The sequence below is a fragment of the Carassius auratus genome, chromosome 43, assembly GCF_003368295.1.
Source record: "Carassius auratus strain Wakin chromosome 43, ASM336829v1, whole genome shotgun sequence".
In the NCBI taxonomy this organism is placed as follows: Eukaryota; Metazoa; Chordata; class Actinopteri; order Cypriniformes; family Cyprinidae; genus Carassius; species Carassius auratus.
Genome location: NC_039285.1, coordinates 4,908,063 through 4,923,902, shown reverse-complemented (window position 1 = coordinate 4,923,902; position 15,840 = coordinate 4,908,063). Strand labels below are relative to the sequence as shown.

General features: G+C 35.8%; 1 protein-coding gene across 2 annotated transcripts; it reads left to right on the top strand.

Moving 5' to 3' along the window:
* The first annotated feature begins 339 nt into the window (after positions 1-339).
* Positions 340-15,071, top strand: LOC113061523 (diphosphoinositol polyphosphate phosphohydrolase 3-beta-like). Of its 2 annotated transcripts, none has more exons than XM_026230687.1 (5): positions 340-936; positions 6,501-6,611; positions 11,057-11,101; positions 11,295-11,379; positions 13,351-15,071. In XM_026230687.1, exons 1-5 carry the CDS (start codon positions 709-711, stop codon positions 13,554-13,556), a joined length of 675 nt encoding a protein of 224 aa, XP_026086472.1. In that variant the 5' UTR covers positions 340-708; the 3' UTR covers positions 13,557-15,071. The 2 variants fall into 2 exon arrangements, with proteins under 2 accessions (XP_026086472.1, XP_026086471.1); XM_026230686.1 differs by having other exon boundaries at positions 11,292-11,379.
* Positions 15,072-15,840: the final 769 nt, after the last annotated feature.

The following is a 15,840-nucleotide window of genomic DNA, read 5'->3' as shown; positions in this document are numbered from 1 at the left end:
TGAAATTATTACCATTCACGTCGTAAACAGTACGTTTCGTTTGTGTCAGTTCAGCAATTCGACTTTTAAAGTACTCGAATCCCCGCCTCACAGGTCGAAACTCTCGGAAAGAGGGTTTGAGGTGCGTTAAGTTTCTTGATTTATTCAGTCAGTCGTATAAGCTAAACTTTCAGTCATGCTTTGTGAAACAGTTCAGCATCGAAGAGTTAAAATAATGAATTTTAAAATAAAAATGCTCTTTCTTCACACTCTTACATGATTGTATTATTACACGGTTACCAGCAGATGGCGCCAGAACATCACCTCAATCTGAACGCTGCAGCGTGGCTTTTGTCTCTAGCGTTACTTTGAATCAGTCACTGTCATTTGTATTAAAATGATAGTGATGCGGCATTTTTATTATTCTACTCACTTAAAGCGCTCGTGAATCAGTTTCATCCTTCGACCGTCGGCTGGAGTGATGTCTCATTCATATTTTCAAAAAGGGAAACGCCTATCTGTTGATGGTATCTTGGGTTTTTAACGCGGATCCTATTGCAGCTGATTTAAGGCGACTGCGCAGAGCTCGAGAGCCGCAGCAGAGAGGAGTCTCCACACAGCACTAAGCAGCCACCATGGTCAAGACGAGAACACCCCAACTCACAATCTCCGCTGTCACGAGAGGAATAATGTCTTCAACGTGAGGCACTTCTTATAAATGCAAACTGTATGATCAGCCTGGAAAATCTGGAACGACTTTCAGCTCTTGGCCTGAAAGGCAGTTGCGTTGCGCGTAGGATCCAAAAACTAGGCAACCGAGAACACTTGCATTCTTGTTTTGTTCGGAGAAAACCCCACATGATGAAATTTAAGCCCAATCAGACAAGGACTTATGACGGAGAGGGCTTCAAAAAACGAGCAGCGTGTCTGTGTTTCAAGAACGATCGGGAGGACGAGGTAAAGCTGAGAAAAGTGCGAAAGTGCTTGGTGGTTTACATTTACTGAGTTACTTCTGCTGTCGCCTACAGAGACGTCAAAAATAGATATTGCAATCCGTTTTTAAATTGCATTCTTTGTTGCTAACTAATCGACTATATATTATATGATGCAATCAGTCCTTTTATTAAAATAAGCCAACCAACGGTGACTAGTCGTTGGATGCTAGTGCTTTTTCGGTGACACTTCACAATAACGCCCATTAATTAAACTTAGTCAATAACTGTTAAATTGTTGGTTCATGTTAACAAGTGCAACCTAATCCACTAGTGACAAGTGTCAAGTCAATTAGGTAGTGACTAGTAACTTTTCCACTGCAACTTTGCCATTTAATTTTGTATCAATATGTGGTTCAGATATAAACTCAACTATTAACTTGGCCTAATCCAGTTAACTGGTTCTATTAAATTTTTTTTTCTTAGTTACTAATTTATTACTTGTATTTAAACTAGTGATTCGTATTCCCAGTTGTTACTTGTAACATTTCTCATTTCTCAGTTGCTATTTAGTTACTGTTGCTATTTAAATGATGACTATTAAAAATGGCTGTTCATGTATTGTACAAACAATATTATACTAGTTAGATAAAAAAAAAAAAAAAAAAAAAAAACCTTGCTGGTAGTACTATAAAAGCTGGAATACCAGTTATTAATAACATTAAAAATAAGGGCATCACAAGAATACGATTACATTTTTTAACGTGAACTAATAATGAAAAATACTAAATGGTTTTTATTAATCTCAGTTCATTTTAATTTCAAGATTTAATAATATATTTTTTTTAATCAAAAGTTGTATTTAATGGACTAGAACTAACATGATCTATCATTAACTAACCCTAACTAAGGAACCTTGTTGTAAAGTGTAACCATAATAAATAATAGCAGCATAAACATAAATACTAGTTTAAGTACAGAATGTTAAAACGGCTTGCCACACTTCATCCTTTTTTAACTCCCTAAAGTAAATACGCACTGGACTACACCCAAGTGAAATCACAATGATAAGACTCTTATCTAATTCATGATTCATGGATAGAAATATAAGAGTGTGTATGGAAGACTGATGGCAGGTGTTAGAAATGTAATCAATGAGATCAGCTCACTAAAAGCCAGCAGTGAGCTTTACTCTTGAGTAATGACAGCTGTCCACAACAGGTAGCAACTGACCTTCTGCTTAAGACATGATACTGTATCTCCTCCGGATCAAAACTCACAGCTGTCACCCATTCTCCAGTTTAATGTTTTCATGGTTTTTGCTGTTTAAGCTATATGCATACTGTTTTGTGGTCTATATAAAAGTGAGATTAAGGAACACCATGTTTTTAATCAGCAGGGTTGTTGCCTTATCTTTTTTAATGTACCTTATCAGCCTCTGCTAGTATAGGATTTTATTTTCATAGAGCTGCTTTGATTGGTCTGCCACAGGTTTGCAAAGTATTTATTAAAAAGACAGACACAGTTAAACTATAGATGCTATATTTAGTGCATACTCAAGGTTTTATGATTGCTAGACAGAAGATTGACAATTGTACAACAAAATGTCTAAATGATAGTTATAAAGATGAAAAAAGATCATCTAAATCACCCAAATATGAATCATTTGCATAATTTACCTGTATTACTTTTAGAAAGGAAAGCAAAAATAAAATCTATTCTTCTGTTTGACCTGATTATTCATCACCTGTAACATTTTGCGACCTCCTCGAAAGTAGGTTCTGCTTAGACTAAAAATACTGTCTGTTATGAAATGTGTCAGTCACAGTCGAGGTGTTCTTGACTTCTGAGATGAGGGCTTGACCTGGTGTGCAGTGCCCTCAGAAATGACAGGAAAATGCTGTTGCATACACAAATACACCCCCATAGATGTCTTCTTTCCCTTATATGAACTTGAAATTGACCAGATCATTGTATTTTTAATTATGAAGTACTACTCGGATGTTTGAGGCATAGGAGCTTCAGACCCTGAATATTCCGCATTGCAACAGGACCTGGTCTCCCAGGTCTCTCCTCCATGTGATTAGCATTGAGAGGGGGAGGAGAAGAGGTAAGTTACGCTATGTTCTGAGGCTCCAAGTGACCTATCAGCAGCAATTTATAGAACCAGAATGACAGCGCTCCCTGTCCCCTGACGGATTCCTTTTCCCACTTTTTGATCAGGCCTTTTCCTTCTAATGAATTCAATTGGTTGCAGCTTTGCGCTTTTGTTCATCCTCCTCTTTGATAAGGATTGTACTTCTTTTGTGTGGTTCTATTTACTCCTGATCATTTTTATAGTTGAGTATAGGAACTCGCTCTGCTGTGGACGTCAGTACATTCCTGTCATAGTGATAGTTAGCCGAGTACAAGCGACAACAAGCACATCCTTGAGAAGTGCACTAGTGCAGTCCTTCAGCTCTACAAAAAGATATCTCAAAGACCCATAATAATAATAATAGCTGAATGTTTACATTTTTGTAAGAAAGTAAAAACAAGGTATCCTCACTCATGTGCTAATAATAATGCATAGAGTGCTGCAGCAATAATAATTACGATATTCCAATGATTAAATCTGTGGGATTTTTGTACTTTTGAACTGTCAAGCTGAGCAGACCGGTTCGAGAACAGTAATGACAGAGTAGCACTGGAGTAGTCAGAGCAATGTCCTGTTAAATGCGAACATGATACAGTAGACTGAACCTGAACAATGACCCTTCAAACAATCAGAATTTAACAGCGCTCTGTTGCGTGCTGTACATGACTGATTTTTAGCCGCGGTTTCCTCCTTTGGCTTGTGAGCTTTACCTTTTAAACTTGCAAATAAAGTGAAAGGTACACTAGCAACTGGAAGTTCATGGGTTCGATTCCCAGGAACACACACACGACGTGTCATTCCACTGTAAGAAGTTGACAATGTTTGTGAATCTTGTAATACTTTTTGTAATCTAGTCCACAAATAGATTCATAGAGATTCCTGAAACCTCAAAAACAGCCCGACCCTGTCTGCTGGTGTGAAAGGATTCACGCTTTCTTCGGTCGTGTTTATGACGAAGGGCAACACGTGGCCCTCTGACTCACGCTGGGATTTAACATGCCCTTCATCTTGAGTGTCAGTGGGACTTGAACTGGGTCAGTGTGTCAGTAGATGCTTAGCACTATGAGTGATTTCCAGTGATAAAGCGAATTCATCTTTGCATTATGGGGGAGAGACTAATGAAATTATCAGACATTAATTGTTTAGAGAATGTTATTCAGAAGAATGTGCTGTTTGTTTGTTTTTAAGGTAGAGGTCATAGAAATTGTTATCCATTTATTTTGGCTTTCAGACAGTCCTTGATTAAGAAGGTTTACTTTATCCTTGATTTTGAACGTCGATAGCTGCTAGATTTTTCTATTAATTGCAGGATTGTGTATCATTCAGAACTGATTGAGAATGCTTTTAAATTCTAATTCAGTTTAAATTTGAATCAGGGATATTAAAGCTAAAACCATAAACATTTGATGCTTGAGAAAAAGAAAAAAAAACTAACTGAAATAAAACTTAAATATATATTTAATTCAGTTACTTGCTGTACTCAAATAACTCAAACTAAAAATGAAATAAATTAAAAAAACGTATATAGATGTTTTTTTTAACAAATGATAGTGAAAATAAAAAAGACAAAAATGTATAAAAAATAAAATATATGAATAAAAACTATAATATAACTTCAGTCATACTAAAGTAATTTTAATTGAGGTGACAAAAGATCCTTGTAATTTGAATTTGATTTGGAATGGATTGAAAATTTGACATTTTAAATAGTTTCATTCTTGAACTGACACAAATGTTATCGTGTGTGCGTGTGTGTTTGAAATGCCAACTGTAGGAATTCCAGTTGTGGTCATTTAATTTAATAATTTGTGTTTAATTTTATATACGTTTTCTTTCACATTTTATGAATTTATGTTTATTAATACTTTAACTTTTATGTTTTGGAGATGGTGGAAGACATTTCCCAGTATGCTCGAATATACTCTGTGTAATATATAATAAAATATCCACATTTATTGAACTCTATTTAATATTACAGCCACAGATGCTGTAATGTATATAAGAGTTTGAAACCGTAGTGCTACCCTTATGCTTCCATAATGAACTACTGTGATTCCACTGCATTACTCTCACTGGATGCAGTCACACTCCAGTATTCTTCTAGAAGGCAATCGTATATATGTGGAATCACTTCTTATAAATAAACTACCAGCAACAGCTGCCTCAGCCATAGTGACAGATTCAGTCTGCTCCGAGTCAAGCTCTGCTTTGGGGTATGAGTTGTGGGAGCAGAAACAGCTGCGACCGGACCAGGTGACCATGAGAGATGTGGAGAAATCGTACAGGTTCAGTCTTTACATTTCAAAGTCATCGCATTAGATTGGCAAACCCTAAGAATCGGTCTGTATGCCAGCTAAAGCAGGTTCAGTGAGCTGTTAAGAAATAAAAACATTAAAATACTGCATCATAATACAGAATGCAGGAGACAATTAGTGTTAAGGTTGCTTAACTTCTAGTGCACTTTCATTCCAGTAAGCAGTCAATATTATGCTATGTAAATGAATATAACTAAGCCATAAGGATAATAAACAGATGCAGTTGTAATTAATATAGATTTTAGTGACAAACATTGGATTTGCTCTCTTAACTTTTTTGTAAGTGCATGATCAAACTTGCTATTGTCTTTTATCAGACATCCGTCAGACCTAGCAGCCCCATAACAACCGCTCAGAAAACCCTAGGAACTTTTTAGCTCCTTTAAAGGATTCGTTCACCTCAAAAATGAAAATTTGCTGTTAATTTACTCGCCCTCAAACTATCCAAGAACAGTAAAGAAGATTTTTAGCTAAAAACCATGATGGTCCTCAGTAATTCATTATGGAAGTCAACAGCTGCTGTCACTTTGAGAATATTAAAAAAAGCATATAAAATGAATACCAGTGGCTCTTGACGATATATTGAAGTGAAACAGTCGGTCTGTGCAAGAAAATTAATATTATTTACAAAATGAATACCTGTTAACCATAGCCTCAGGCAAACTGAGATGTCTGATTATTTTAGACGGTGTGTTTCAGTGAAATGGTACAAATAACTGATCAACGCAATGATCTAAAGTATACACGGTTATATTATTGAAGCACCAAATAACCATCTCTTTAAATGGTTTTGGACCCCATTGACTTTCATTATATGAACAGAAACCGTTAAAACGATCTTCAAAACGTCTTCTTTTGTGTTCCACAGAAACAAAGTCATCCAGTAAATGATGTCAGCAATTTCATGGTTTTGGTTGTACTATCACTTTGAATTCAATGTAATTTCCACAGGACATGTTGAGGCAGTCGTTAGAATGCCAGGAAGGTTTATCAGATGCATGATATTTCTGCAGATTGATATACTGTGAGCAGTATCAGGTTAGACTAGTTATGTAATCAAGATGTTCTGACAGTGTTGATGAGCATTTGGATTTGGACTATCTGTCTAAGCTCTTTTTGCAATTATGTGTGTGGCAGGTTTTGCTTGTTAGCAGCAGTCGACATCCAGATCAGTGGATCGTTCCAGGTGGAGGGATGGAGCCAGAAGAGGAGCCTGGAGGGGCTGCGGTTCGAGAGGTCTATGAGGAGGTGAGCTCTGTTCTCAAAATGCTTCTACCTGCTCCTCAGATAGAGGAGTTTTGAAAGATTTGAATGATCCTCCAAGGCTCAACATTGCTATTCAATACCTTGTTAATCATAGTTATATATATTTTTGTGTTTGCATATGAGTTTATGGAATTACTTTGCAGGGCTTTACACTGCCTAAAAAGGTCGCATTTGCAACCAAAAATATTAAAGGGGTCATATGATGCGATTTCAATTTTTCCTTTCTCTTTGGAGTGTTACAAGCTCTTGGTGCATAAAGAAGATCTGTGAAGTTTCAAAGACTAAAGTCTAAAAACAAATAGATATATTCTTTATAAATTTAAGTCAACCACACACCCCTAAAACGGCTTGTTTCTTACATGCCCCCACATCTCTACATCACTAATGTGGGAAGATTTGTATAACGCCACCCAAATAAACCGGTCGAACCAGTTCACCAAATCGAACTGAATCATTAGAAACGCTTTGCGTCTCCAGTATGCACTAATCCACAAATTACTCAAGTTATTCAGTTTATAAACGTGCCTTACATTCTCTCTGACGATATGATAAACCAATATCCCGAGTTAAATACAAGAAAACAGACTGGATGTGTGTAAAACACATGACGATATTTATAAGATGCATTGATTAGGAGCCCAAACTACACTGAATAGCCAAGTGATGCTTTCATAGATATGGTATGTGATATTGGCACGTATTAATGATCAATAATTTGTGACTGTAAAGTTCTGAATTTGGAAAAGACGTTTAGTTCCCACTTTAAGTGAACCTTAGTTCCCAGGACATCTGCAAATGGATTAAAATGCTGACGCTGTAAAAGGAGGAGAGGCATAAACACAAGACCGTATGACTGAAATATTAAGTATGACTGTAAAAAATAAAACAATTATTCTGTGGCACTTAAAAAAAAATTATTTGGCGCCTAGTTTTGTTTCTTATAGAAGCTAATAGCTCCTTAAGTGATTCTTATTTATTTTTTCTGGAGCCCTGCCATGTAAAGGTCTGTTAAAGACAATGGTGGGATCAAAAATCTCTCAATTAAACACCTTCCAGAGATAATTTAATCATAAATCCACCTACATTACCTTTCAAGTGTTTCAAGTACACGTCTGATAAAACATTTATTGATAGAATGTTTTATCAGAATAAGTAATATAATTGTGTTATAAGTGTTTGAATGAATGCAATTTTTTTAAAATCATTATATTTATCAAAGAATTAAAAAAATATATAGAATAGACAATTATTTAAATTGTAATGTTATCTTTCAATTTAACTTTTTTTAATTGTATTTTTATCAAATAAATTCAGCCTTGGTGCACTTATGCGAAAACATACAATTTCCAATCTCCAAACTTTTAAAATAAAACAAGTTAGCAAGAACTATTTATATGTCTTAAATGTTTTAGTTATTTAGCAAGAATCCCACATTATCTGTTGATCTCTGAGTTATGTATTTATGAGTGTAAAATGTCTTCACTGATTTACGAAGGTGGGGTTGCATCATCAGGTGGTCTGTTGGGTAATGTCGGTCCCTCAGGCTTTTAAGAGGGCTGTTGGCGGTTCCAGGGTCCTTAATGAGGCCTTGCTGTACTGTAGTGCTGGGTGTTTACACTACCAGCATATAGACCTTGCTCATGTTCAAGTGAGTTATGAGTTGCAGCTGTCTCAATCTTGTCACCAGGATTTTTTTGCTTTGCACTATGTATACTGCTTATTGCATACTTAGCAGTATATACTATATGCTGCATACTATTTTTAAAAAAGTAATATGTGACACTGTATAGCAGGTTACAACCAATCATCATCTTGATAAGCCAAGTTCTAATCCATTTATGGAAAAATGTCTTAAACTTAGTCAAATAATGACTAAAATATTATGTAATAATAATAATAAAGGGATAGTTCATCCAAAATTGGAAAATGTCAAATTATAAATTCAACATGCTGTTCTAAACCTATAAGACTTTCTTTCTTTTGTGGAATATAAAGGAAGATTTTTTTTTTTAGTTCATACAATAAAAGTCAATAGGGTTGAATGTTTTGGACCCTGCTGATTTTCAATTTACGAACAAAAAATGGTTGTTTTTAATATTTGGGTGAATTTTCTATTTAATATTACAAACCTACTCATCTATATTCATCACGTGTTTTATGCAATTCAGTTATCCATTAAAATGCCATTGAGACAGTTTTGCCAACACCTTTGACTCAACTGTTACAGATATCAGAATGAGAGCTATGGTCATGTGATACCTGCAGCACCCTATAGATTCCTCCGTCATCATTCACAATATACGCTTGAGCCCGTTTTCTGTCATCTTCAATTTAAATGGATCTTTTCATGTCCACCTCAGCTAATGGTTATGTTGTTCGTTTCAAGGATGCACTGTGTCATGACATTGAAGGACCATCCTAGAGGTGGCCAAGAGGGTAATTTGTTGACAGCTGTGAAGCATTGCAGCAACATTTAGAAACTGTGTCCTGCTACCGTTGGCCTCGACCATCTGAAATGTACATGTCCCAGAGGCTCAAGAGTCACGCTTGTGGTTGCCTAATTTGAATTCAGCTTAATTGCTGCAGTTAGTGTGTTTTTTTAAGTGAAATTAATTATGGTACCCCAAACTAATAGTGGCATTTACAGTAGAGCTAGACATGCTATCTGACTGTATAATAAAATAAATAGGCTAATTTTACATGCTTTTTTACTTGTTCTTTTAACATGTTGAATTCAATTCAATCAATTTAAATCAGATGGTACAGTTTTTTTAATTTCAGTTAACTCAAGCATAATTGCATAATACTAAAAAAACTTGCACATCTAAGCCATATTTTGCCTATTTCAGTGTTATCCTTCATGCTCAAGACTGTATTTTTACTTCGAGGGATTTATATGTTACATAATGGTTTAAAAGGTGTAACTCAAGCCATTCGAGTGTTAAAGAGACCCTGGAGGAGACCATAAACCTGTCTGTGAATTACGGCATGCTGCTGAATATGGCAACACTCATGGGATCCAAACTACTTCCCCCAGGGGCTTTGCCAGGGGTGGGATGTCCCAAAGATCTTGGCATTTTTAAAACCGACTGCTTGCAAGGAGGAAACCTACATTTATTTTTTATTATTTTTTTTAATTTACATTTAGTTTAAAGGATTAGTTCACTTCGAGAATAAAAATATCCTAATAATTTTCTCACCCCAATGTCATCCAAGATGTTCATGTATTTCTTTCATCAGTCACAAAGAAATTAAGGTTTTTGAGGAAAACATTCCAGGATTTTTCTCCATATAATGGACTTCCATCGGCTGAAGACCTTTCCAGTGCGATCACATGATGCGTGTATTGCAGTCACACATTGCGGCACTAGTGCAAGATGTGCATTTGTGGTTAAAAAACATATACATTTTTATTTAATTTAAAGAAAATGACATTGTTTTGCTAAATAAGACTATTCAACAGCTGGGGTGGTGTGGGGTCCTTTGAAGCTGCAATGAAACTGCAATTTGGACCTTCAGCCTATTGGCCACAATTGAATTTTACAAAGAAAAATTCTGGAATGTTTTCCTAAAAAAAAACTAAATTTCTTGCAACTGAAAACAGAAACACGTGAACACATGGATGACATGGGGGTGAGTAAGCTATCAGGAACATTTTGATTCTGAACTAATCCTTTAAGAATAACCTAAAAAATTGGTTACTTTTGTCATGTTTAATTAATGTAGACTGGTCAAAACTGTGGAGTTGACTTCATGAAATGTTTGGAAATTTGGTCCTTTTCCAGCTGATGGAATGAAAGTTGCTGTTTGCCTCTAGGGTTTGTCTAGAGCAATGCACATGTCATGTGACCGTGTCAGATGAGGACACGCAGAAGACAGAAATGCATTGAGGCATAGACAAAATTTGTCATAGTCCCTGAAATCACCCGCTATTGTTTGTCAGTTCCTATTGTGAGTAGTCATATCAACCCAATTTGCAGGGTAAGCTCGGGCTGGTCAGGGCATGAGACATGATGTTCCCTTGTAAGCATTATGTTGTCCGGAAATCTCCTGTGTTGTGGAAACATGCAGCTCAGGTCTCCCGGATCAGTGAGCCTGGGCTAATGTTTTGGCCTGAAGTGTCAGCATCGGCTGGTAGGGTTACAGAAATTTGGTGTGTTCATCTTCTTGTTAAGCTGCTGTTAACACTGATAGACACATGCTGCAGCTCATGTCATAGCTGAAGTCATTTCCTTTTTAAAGTGCCTTAAGCCCAACAAGCATCATTGATATATTTTGATGTCAGTGTGGCTTGTTAGAGGGAACAGAATTTTGAGTATTTTTGTTAGTTAATTCAATAACATTTTTAAAAACGAAAAGGCTGGTGGGTTGGGATGAATATGAGTCTCTCTAATGTTTTTTTTCTGTGTCTATTCCTGCTTAAACAGGCTGGTGTGAGGGGCACCCTTGGCAGGCTTCTGGGGGTGTTTGAGGTAAGACTGCCAAACTGCCTTATATAAAGTAAGACGTTACTTCAGCTTGTCTTAGCATGTCACTGATACTTAAATAAACAAGACTTTATTTCATAAGCATTCATATCTTCACACCTTCTCAATGCACGCTTTACTGCGTTTCACACATTGTATAGCCATGTGATAACTTTATATTTCTCATTCTGTATAGCAGAACCAGGACAGCAAGCATCGGACCTACGTGTATGTGCTTACTGTTACAGAAACACTGGAAGACTGGGAGGACTCAGTTAATATTGGTGAGATGATGTTACACGTGTGAATGATTTAGTTAGTCAGATTTATTCAGTTAATGGCTCAATGTGATTCATATTCCCTAAAAACCAGCTCAAAAGAGTAATTTGCTTGTGAATCGGAACACACTAGTTGCACTGTATGATTTTGACTCACTATAAAGAATTGACTCAAAAGAGTCATTCATTCAGGAATCAGACTTCACTGATTGTCCCATGTGTTTCGCACTGTAGATTCGGTTCACTCACGGTTTCCACAAAAACATCAAATATCACATTTAACTTAAGTCTTCTAATAATTAAAAAAATAAGACACAAACTTCAAGGTAAAACATTGTTTTAAAAAAGTTTGGTCTTAGTCAGCTTAGTTTGGTAACAGTACAGAATTTACATTTTTAGACAAGCTTCTCATAACCAGCTCGTTTCTTTTCCTAAGACACAACTGCTGATCTGTAAGCAGTTGCAAATATGGGGATTTGTATAACTATTTTACAAAGCTATTACAGATAAGGACCAGGTATGTGGATTAGCCACGTAAAACCTTTACTTACTGAATTTTTGTTGTCAGGAAGGATACACAGTAATGACATTTGCCCACAGACAGCGCAATTCAAAACTTGCACTATTTGTAGATGGCGAGGAAAGAAAAAAAACTGGTAATCCTTCACTCCCAGCAGCCGTATAAATAGACTGAAGTTTATTCACAGGAAGGCGTGCTGTTAGCAGGGGCACAGTTGTTTTCCAGTTAGCGTCACTACACTCCCCTATCACTGGCCTCGCTCCGTCTGTACCATAGTTTCGGCTGCCAAATAGGGCATCATAACCTCAATACACAGAGTAGAAAAGGGTTTACTCAATACAGAGCTGAGTAGCAAATGCAAAAAAGGTCAATAGTCTCAAGGTAATGACTGTTAACCTTTCTGCATATATGACATATTTAAAAATGCTTAAGGTAAATGTTTAAGTTTCAGCACTTTGTGAGAGACCGTTTTCAGGACTATAAATATAGTGGAATGTTTGTCAGCCAGATGGTTGGGCAGCCAAACGTCTGACAAGTTCACAGTGAAGCTGACCCTTTGTACTGTATTTAAAATAAAGCTATACAATTTGTTTAACCTAGGCAGAAAGTGTAGTTAATAGCAGTATGTCAGAAGTAAATGAAATGCGAAATTGTGAATGCAAAATAAAGTTTCAGTCACCTCAGGCAATGGACAAATGTAATTACACTCTTAAAAATAAAGGTTCCAAAAAGGGGGTCAAAAGAACCATTTTAGCTTCTCTAGAGAATCTTTCTTTTTTTTAAAGGTATAGTTCACCCAAAAATGTGATTTGTTGAAAGTTTACTTGCTCTCAGGCCATCCAAGATGTAGGTGAGTTTGTTTCTTCATTAGATTTTGAAATTTTTGCATTGCATCATTTGATTACCAAAGAATCCTCTGCAGTGAATGGGTGCCGTCAGAATGAGAGTCCAAACAGCTGATAAATCATCACAATAATCCACCAGTCTTGTGAAGTCCATCACCTGTTGCCCTCTTACATCAAAATCAATGGCACATTTGTTTAGAACGGTTTTGAACCTTTTTCACTTGTGAGTGCATATTTCTCTCTTTATTCAGACGATATGACTTTTTCACTGGAGAAATCAGATTTCTTGATAGGTGACTTGTATTTTATAAGAAAGCATCTTAATGATGAATTTGTTTTTTTACAAACACACATCTTTTCACAAGGTGTTACTTGATGGTTATGATGCGGTAATCAGCTTTTTGAACTTCCATTATGACGGCACCCATTCAATGCAGAGGATCCAATGTGCAATGAAAATGTTCAATGGCTTTTAAAGGTTCTTAATGGAAGCATGGAGTCCAATATGAAGGAGCCTTTATTTTTAAGAGTGCACTGTTGTTTATGCAGGCAAATAGTTTGTGTTGGTTTCAGTGTTGCAAGATGCTATTAAAAACATAAAATGTTTTGAAGGTCGGAAACGGAAATGGTTCAAGATCGACGAGGCGATCCGGGTGCTACAGTGCCACAAACCTGTCCACGCAGAATATCTCCGTAAACTCACTCCTCGCTGCTGCCCTACGAACGGCAACACTCAGGAGCCAGTGAACACGGTTGACAACACCCCCCTCCATCAGACAGCCTCACATGACTGTGGACTGCCCCGTTTGCACAGATAGAACTGCCACCAGAGGGCATCGATGCAAGGGAAACTTGGACTGGACTGGGAAAGACAGTTGTGCATGTATAATTTCAATGTTTACTATTTGAACCTCTTTTTTTAAGTGTAGAAACCAAAGGCTTGTTATGAAATGCCTGCAGGTTTCTGGGTCAATATGAACAAGGAGAGTTATTTTCATAACTTTTCATTTGTAAACGTGCATTTCAAGCCAAAGAAGGTAAAGTTATTTGAAGAACGTGATGTTAAGTATTAAGTGCAGATCGATGGAGACGATAGCCATGATGGACATTTTGGAAATATTATTTTACAAATGGCTTTAGATGGAGGAAGACTGATGGATGTGCCAAGGTTTGACTGATTTTTTTTTTTTTTTTTCAGAAAGGTTATTTAGGATTGTCTTTTGAAATGCTGTCTATTTATATCTAATAGATAACTAGGCATATTTGTTAGGTATTGGGTATATACAAATTCTTGATGAACCAAATAAGAAAACGATTCAATAAAATCATGAATTATAGAATATATAAATAGTTTAAAACTGAATTTTTGGGCTGCTTTCGATTATTTAGATTCCTTCATCACAGATATCTACCTGTAATATAGGTTTAACATGCTGTGAACTTGAAGGTCTTTTCACAGTTTGGTCTTAAATGTGAATTTGCCACAACAAATGGTGCAAACTGATCTCTCATCTTTATATTTACACAAAAAGGTTTAATTTTCCATCTCCTGTAAGACAGAAGAACTACTTTTGAGCCACTGTCTCTTTAAGACAATATGGCATTTGGTAAAATGTGAACAAGGAAAAATATGTCAATGGTTCATAAAGAAAAAAACTATGGAATGTTATACTGATTATATATTGCCTGAAGCGTATTCTGAATATTTCAGAAAAAGAGATGTTAACCCTAATCTATCTTGTCAAACCAGGGTTTCCAAAAGGCCACGGAAGTGCAATATACATGTATTGTGCATATACTAACAATTCAAACTTAAAAAAAAAAATCTTTAAATAGCTGAGGAGGAGTTTAATTAAATTTTGCTTACTATTTTGTTCCACTGGGGCCTTTGCAATCTTTTTTTGTCAGTGAACTTAATGTGGAATTCACTGAATAAGATGGAATATGTTGCCAAACTGTTTTATTAAGACTGTAAAAGGTAAACAAGCATACTTATCTTCCTCAGAGGGAAGATTGCATGTTAGGTTGTAAATATGTTTTAATATTAAAAATGTCGGCTTCTGCCTAAGTAGTTTATTTAGTATTTAGAGTCTCAGTTTGTTTAGGACATGATTAAAGGATTGCACTGCTAAAAACACAGGCACCTAAGCTCTTTACTTGTTGATCAGTGAAGCTCTATGAACACCGTTTAATATGTAAAAGATTACCATGTTAGAATGTCCCCTATGTGATTTGACAGATATTACAAATGTTTTTGCCTCTCTTTGGAAAATCAGAAATACCCTGAAAACTTTTGAACAAAATAAACTCATCTCTGTGTTCTAAAGTTGGAATGATCTGTGTAGTTGGTTTTGATTGGGGTTATGGGTTGAATGATAACTTCAACCCACTGGCTTACTAGGATGTAAAATGTGATTTGTTATCCCTTCCCTGTAATATAATGATATATATATATATATATATATATATAAACTCAGAAACATGGCTGAAAGAGAGAGGCAGCTTAGGATAATATAATAATTTGAAAATATATTTTAAAAAGTTCCATAGAAAAGCTTAAGTCATGTGAAAGTCATGTGGCAAGTGCGCTCCTGGGGGCATATTGAGGCATTTTGAGGAGACAGGAGAAGTCAACTGGGAAAGAAATTATTACAAAATATGAGATATTCTTATTAAAATGTTGCCAAGTTATTACTCCCATTATTACACTTAATACACTTGTTTCACATTAAAATACAAGTACAGTAGATGCAATGTATAGAATACTAATTTATGAACAAATACACACATATTGCATGAATTAAATAGTATATCAATCATGTTATATCTTTCATAACATGGTTGAGAATCATGTTTGTGCAAAGTTTAGTTAAATATATCCTGAAACCTAAAAACTGATTGGTGAATGAAAAAATAAAACATAGTTTTTTTCCTATAAATGCCTTTTCATGTCTATTTATTTATTTGAATAACTTAGTCCTGCATCCTCTAAGGACATAGAATAAAAATATGAATACTTAAAAAACTTATTTTTTCTGGTTCTCAGGAGGCTATTAAATCATTCGAAATGCTTTATGGGAAACGTAGTTCATGGCCTCATAC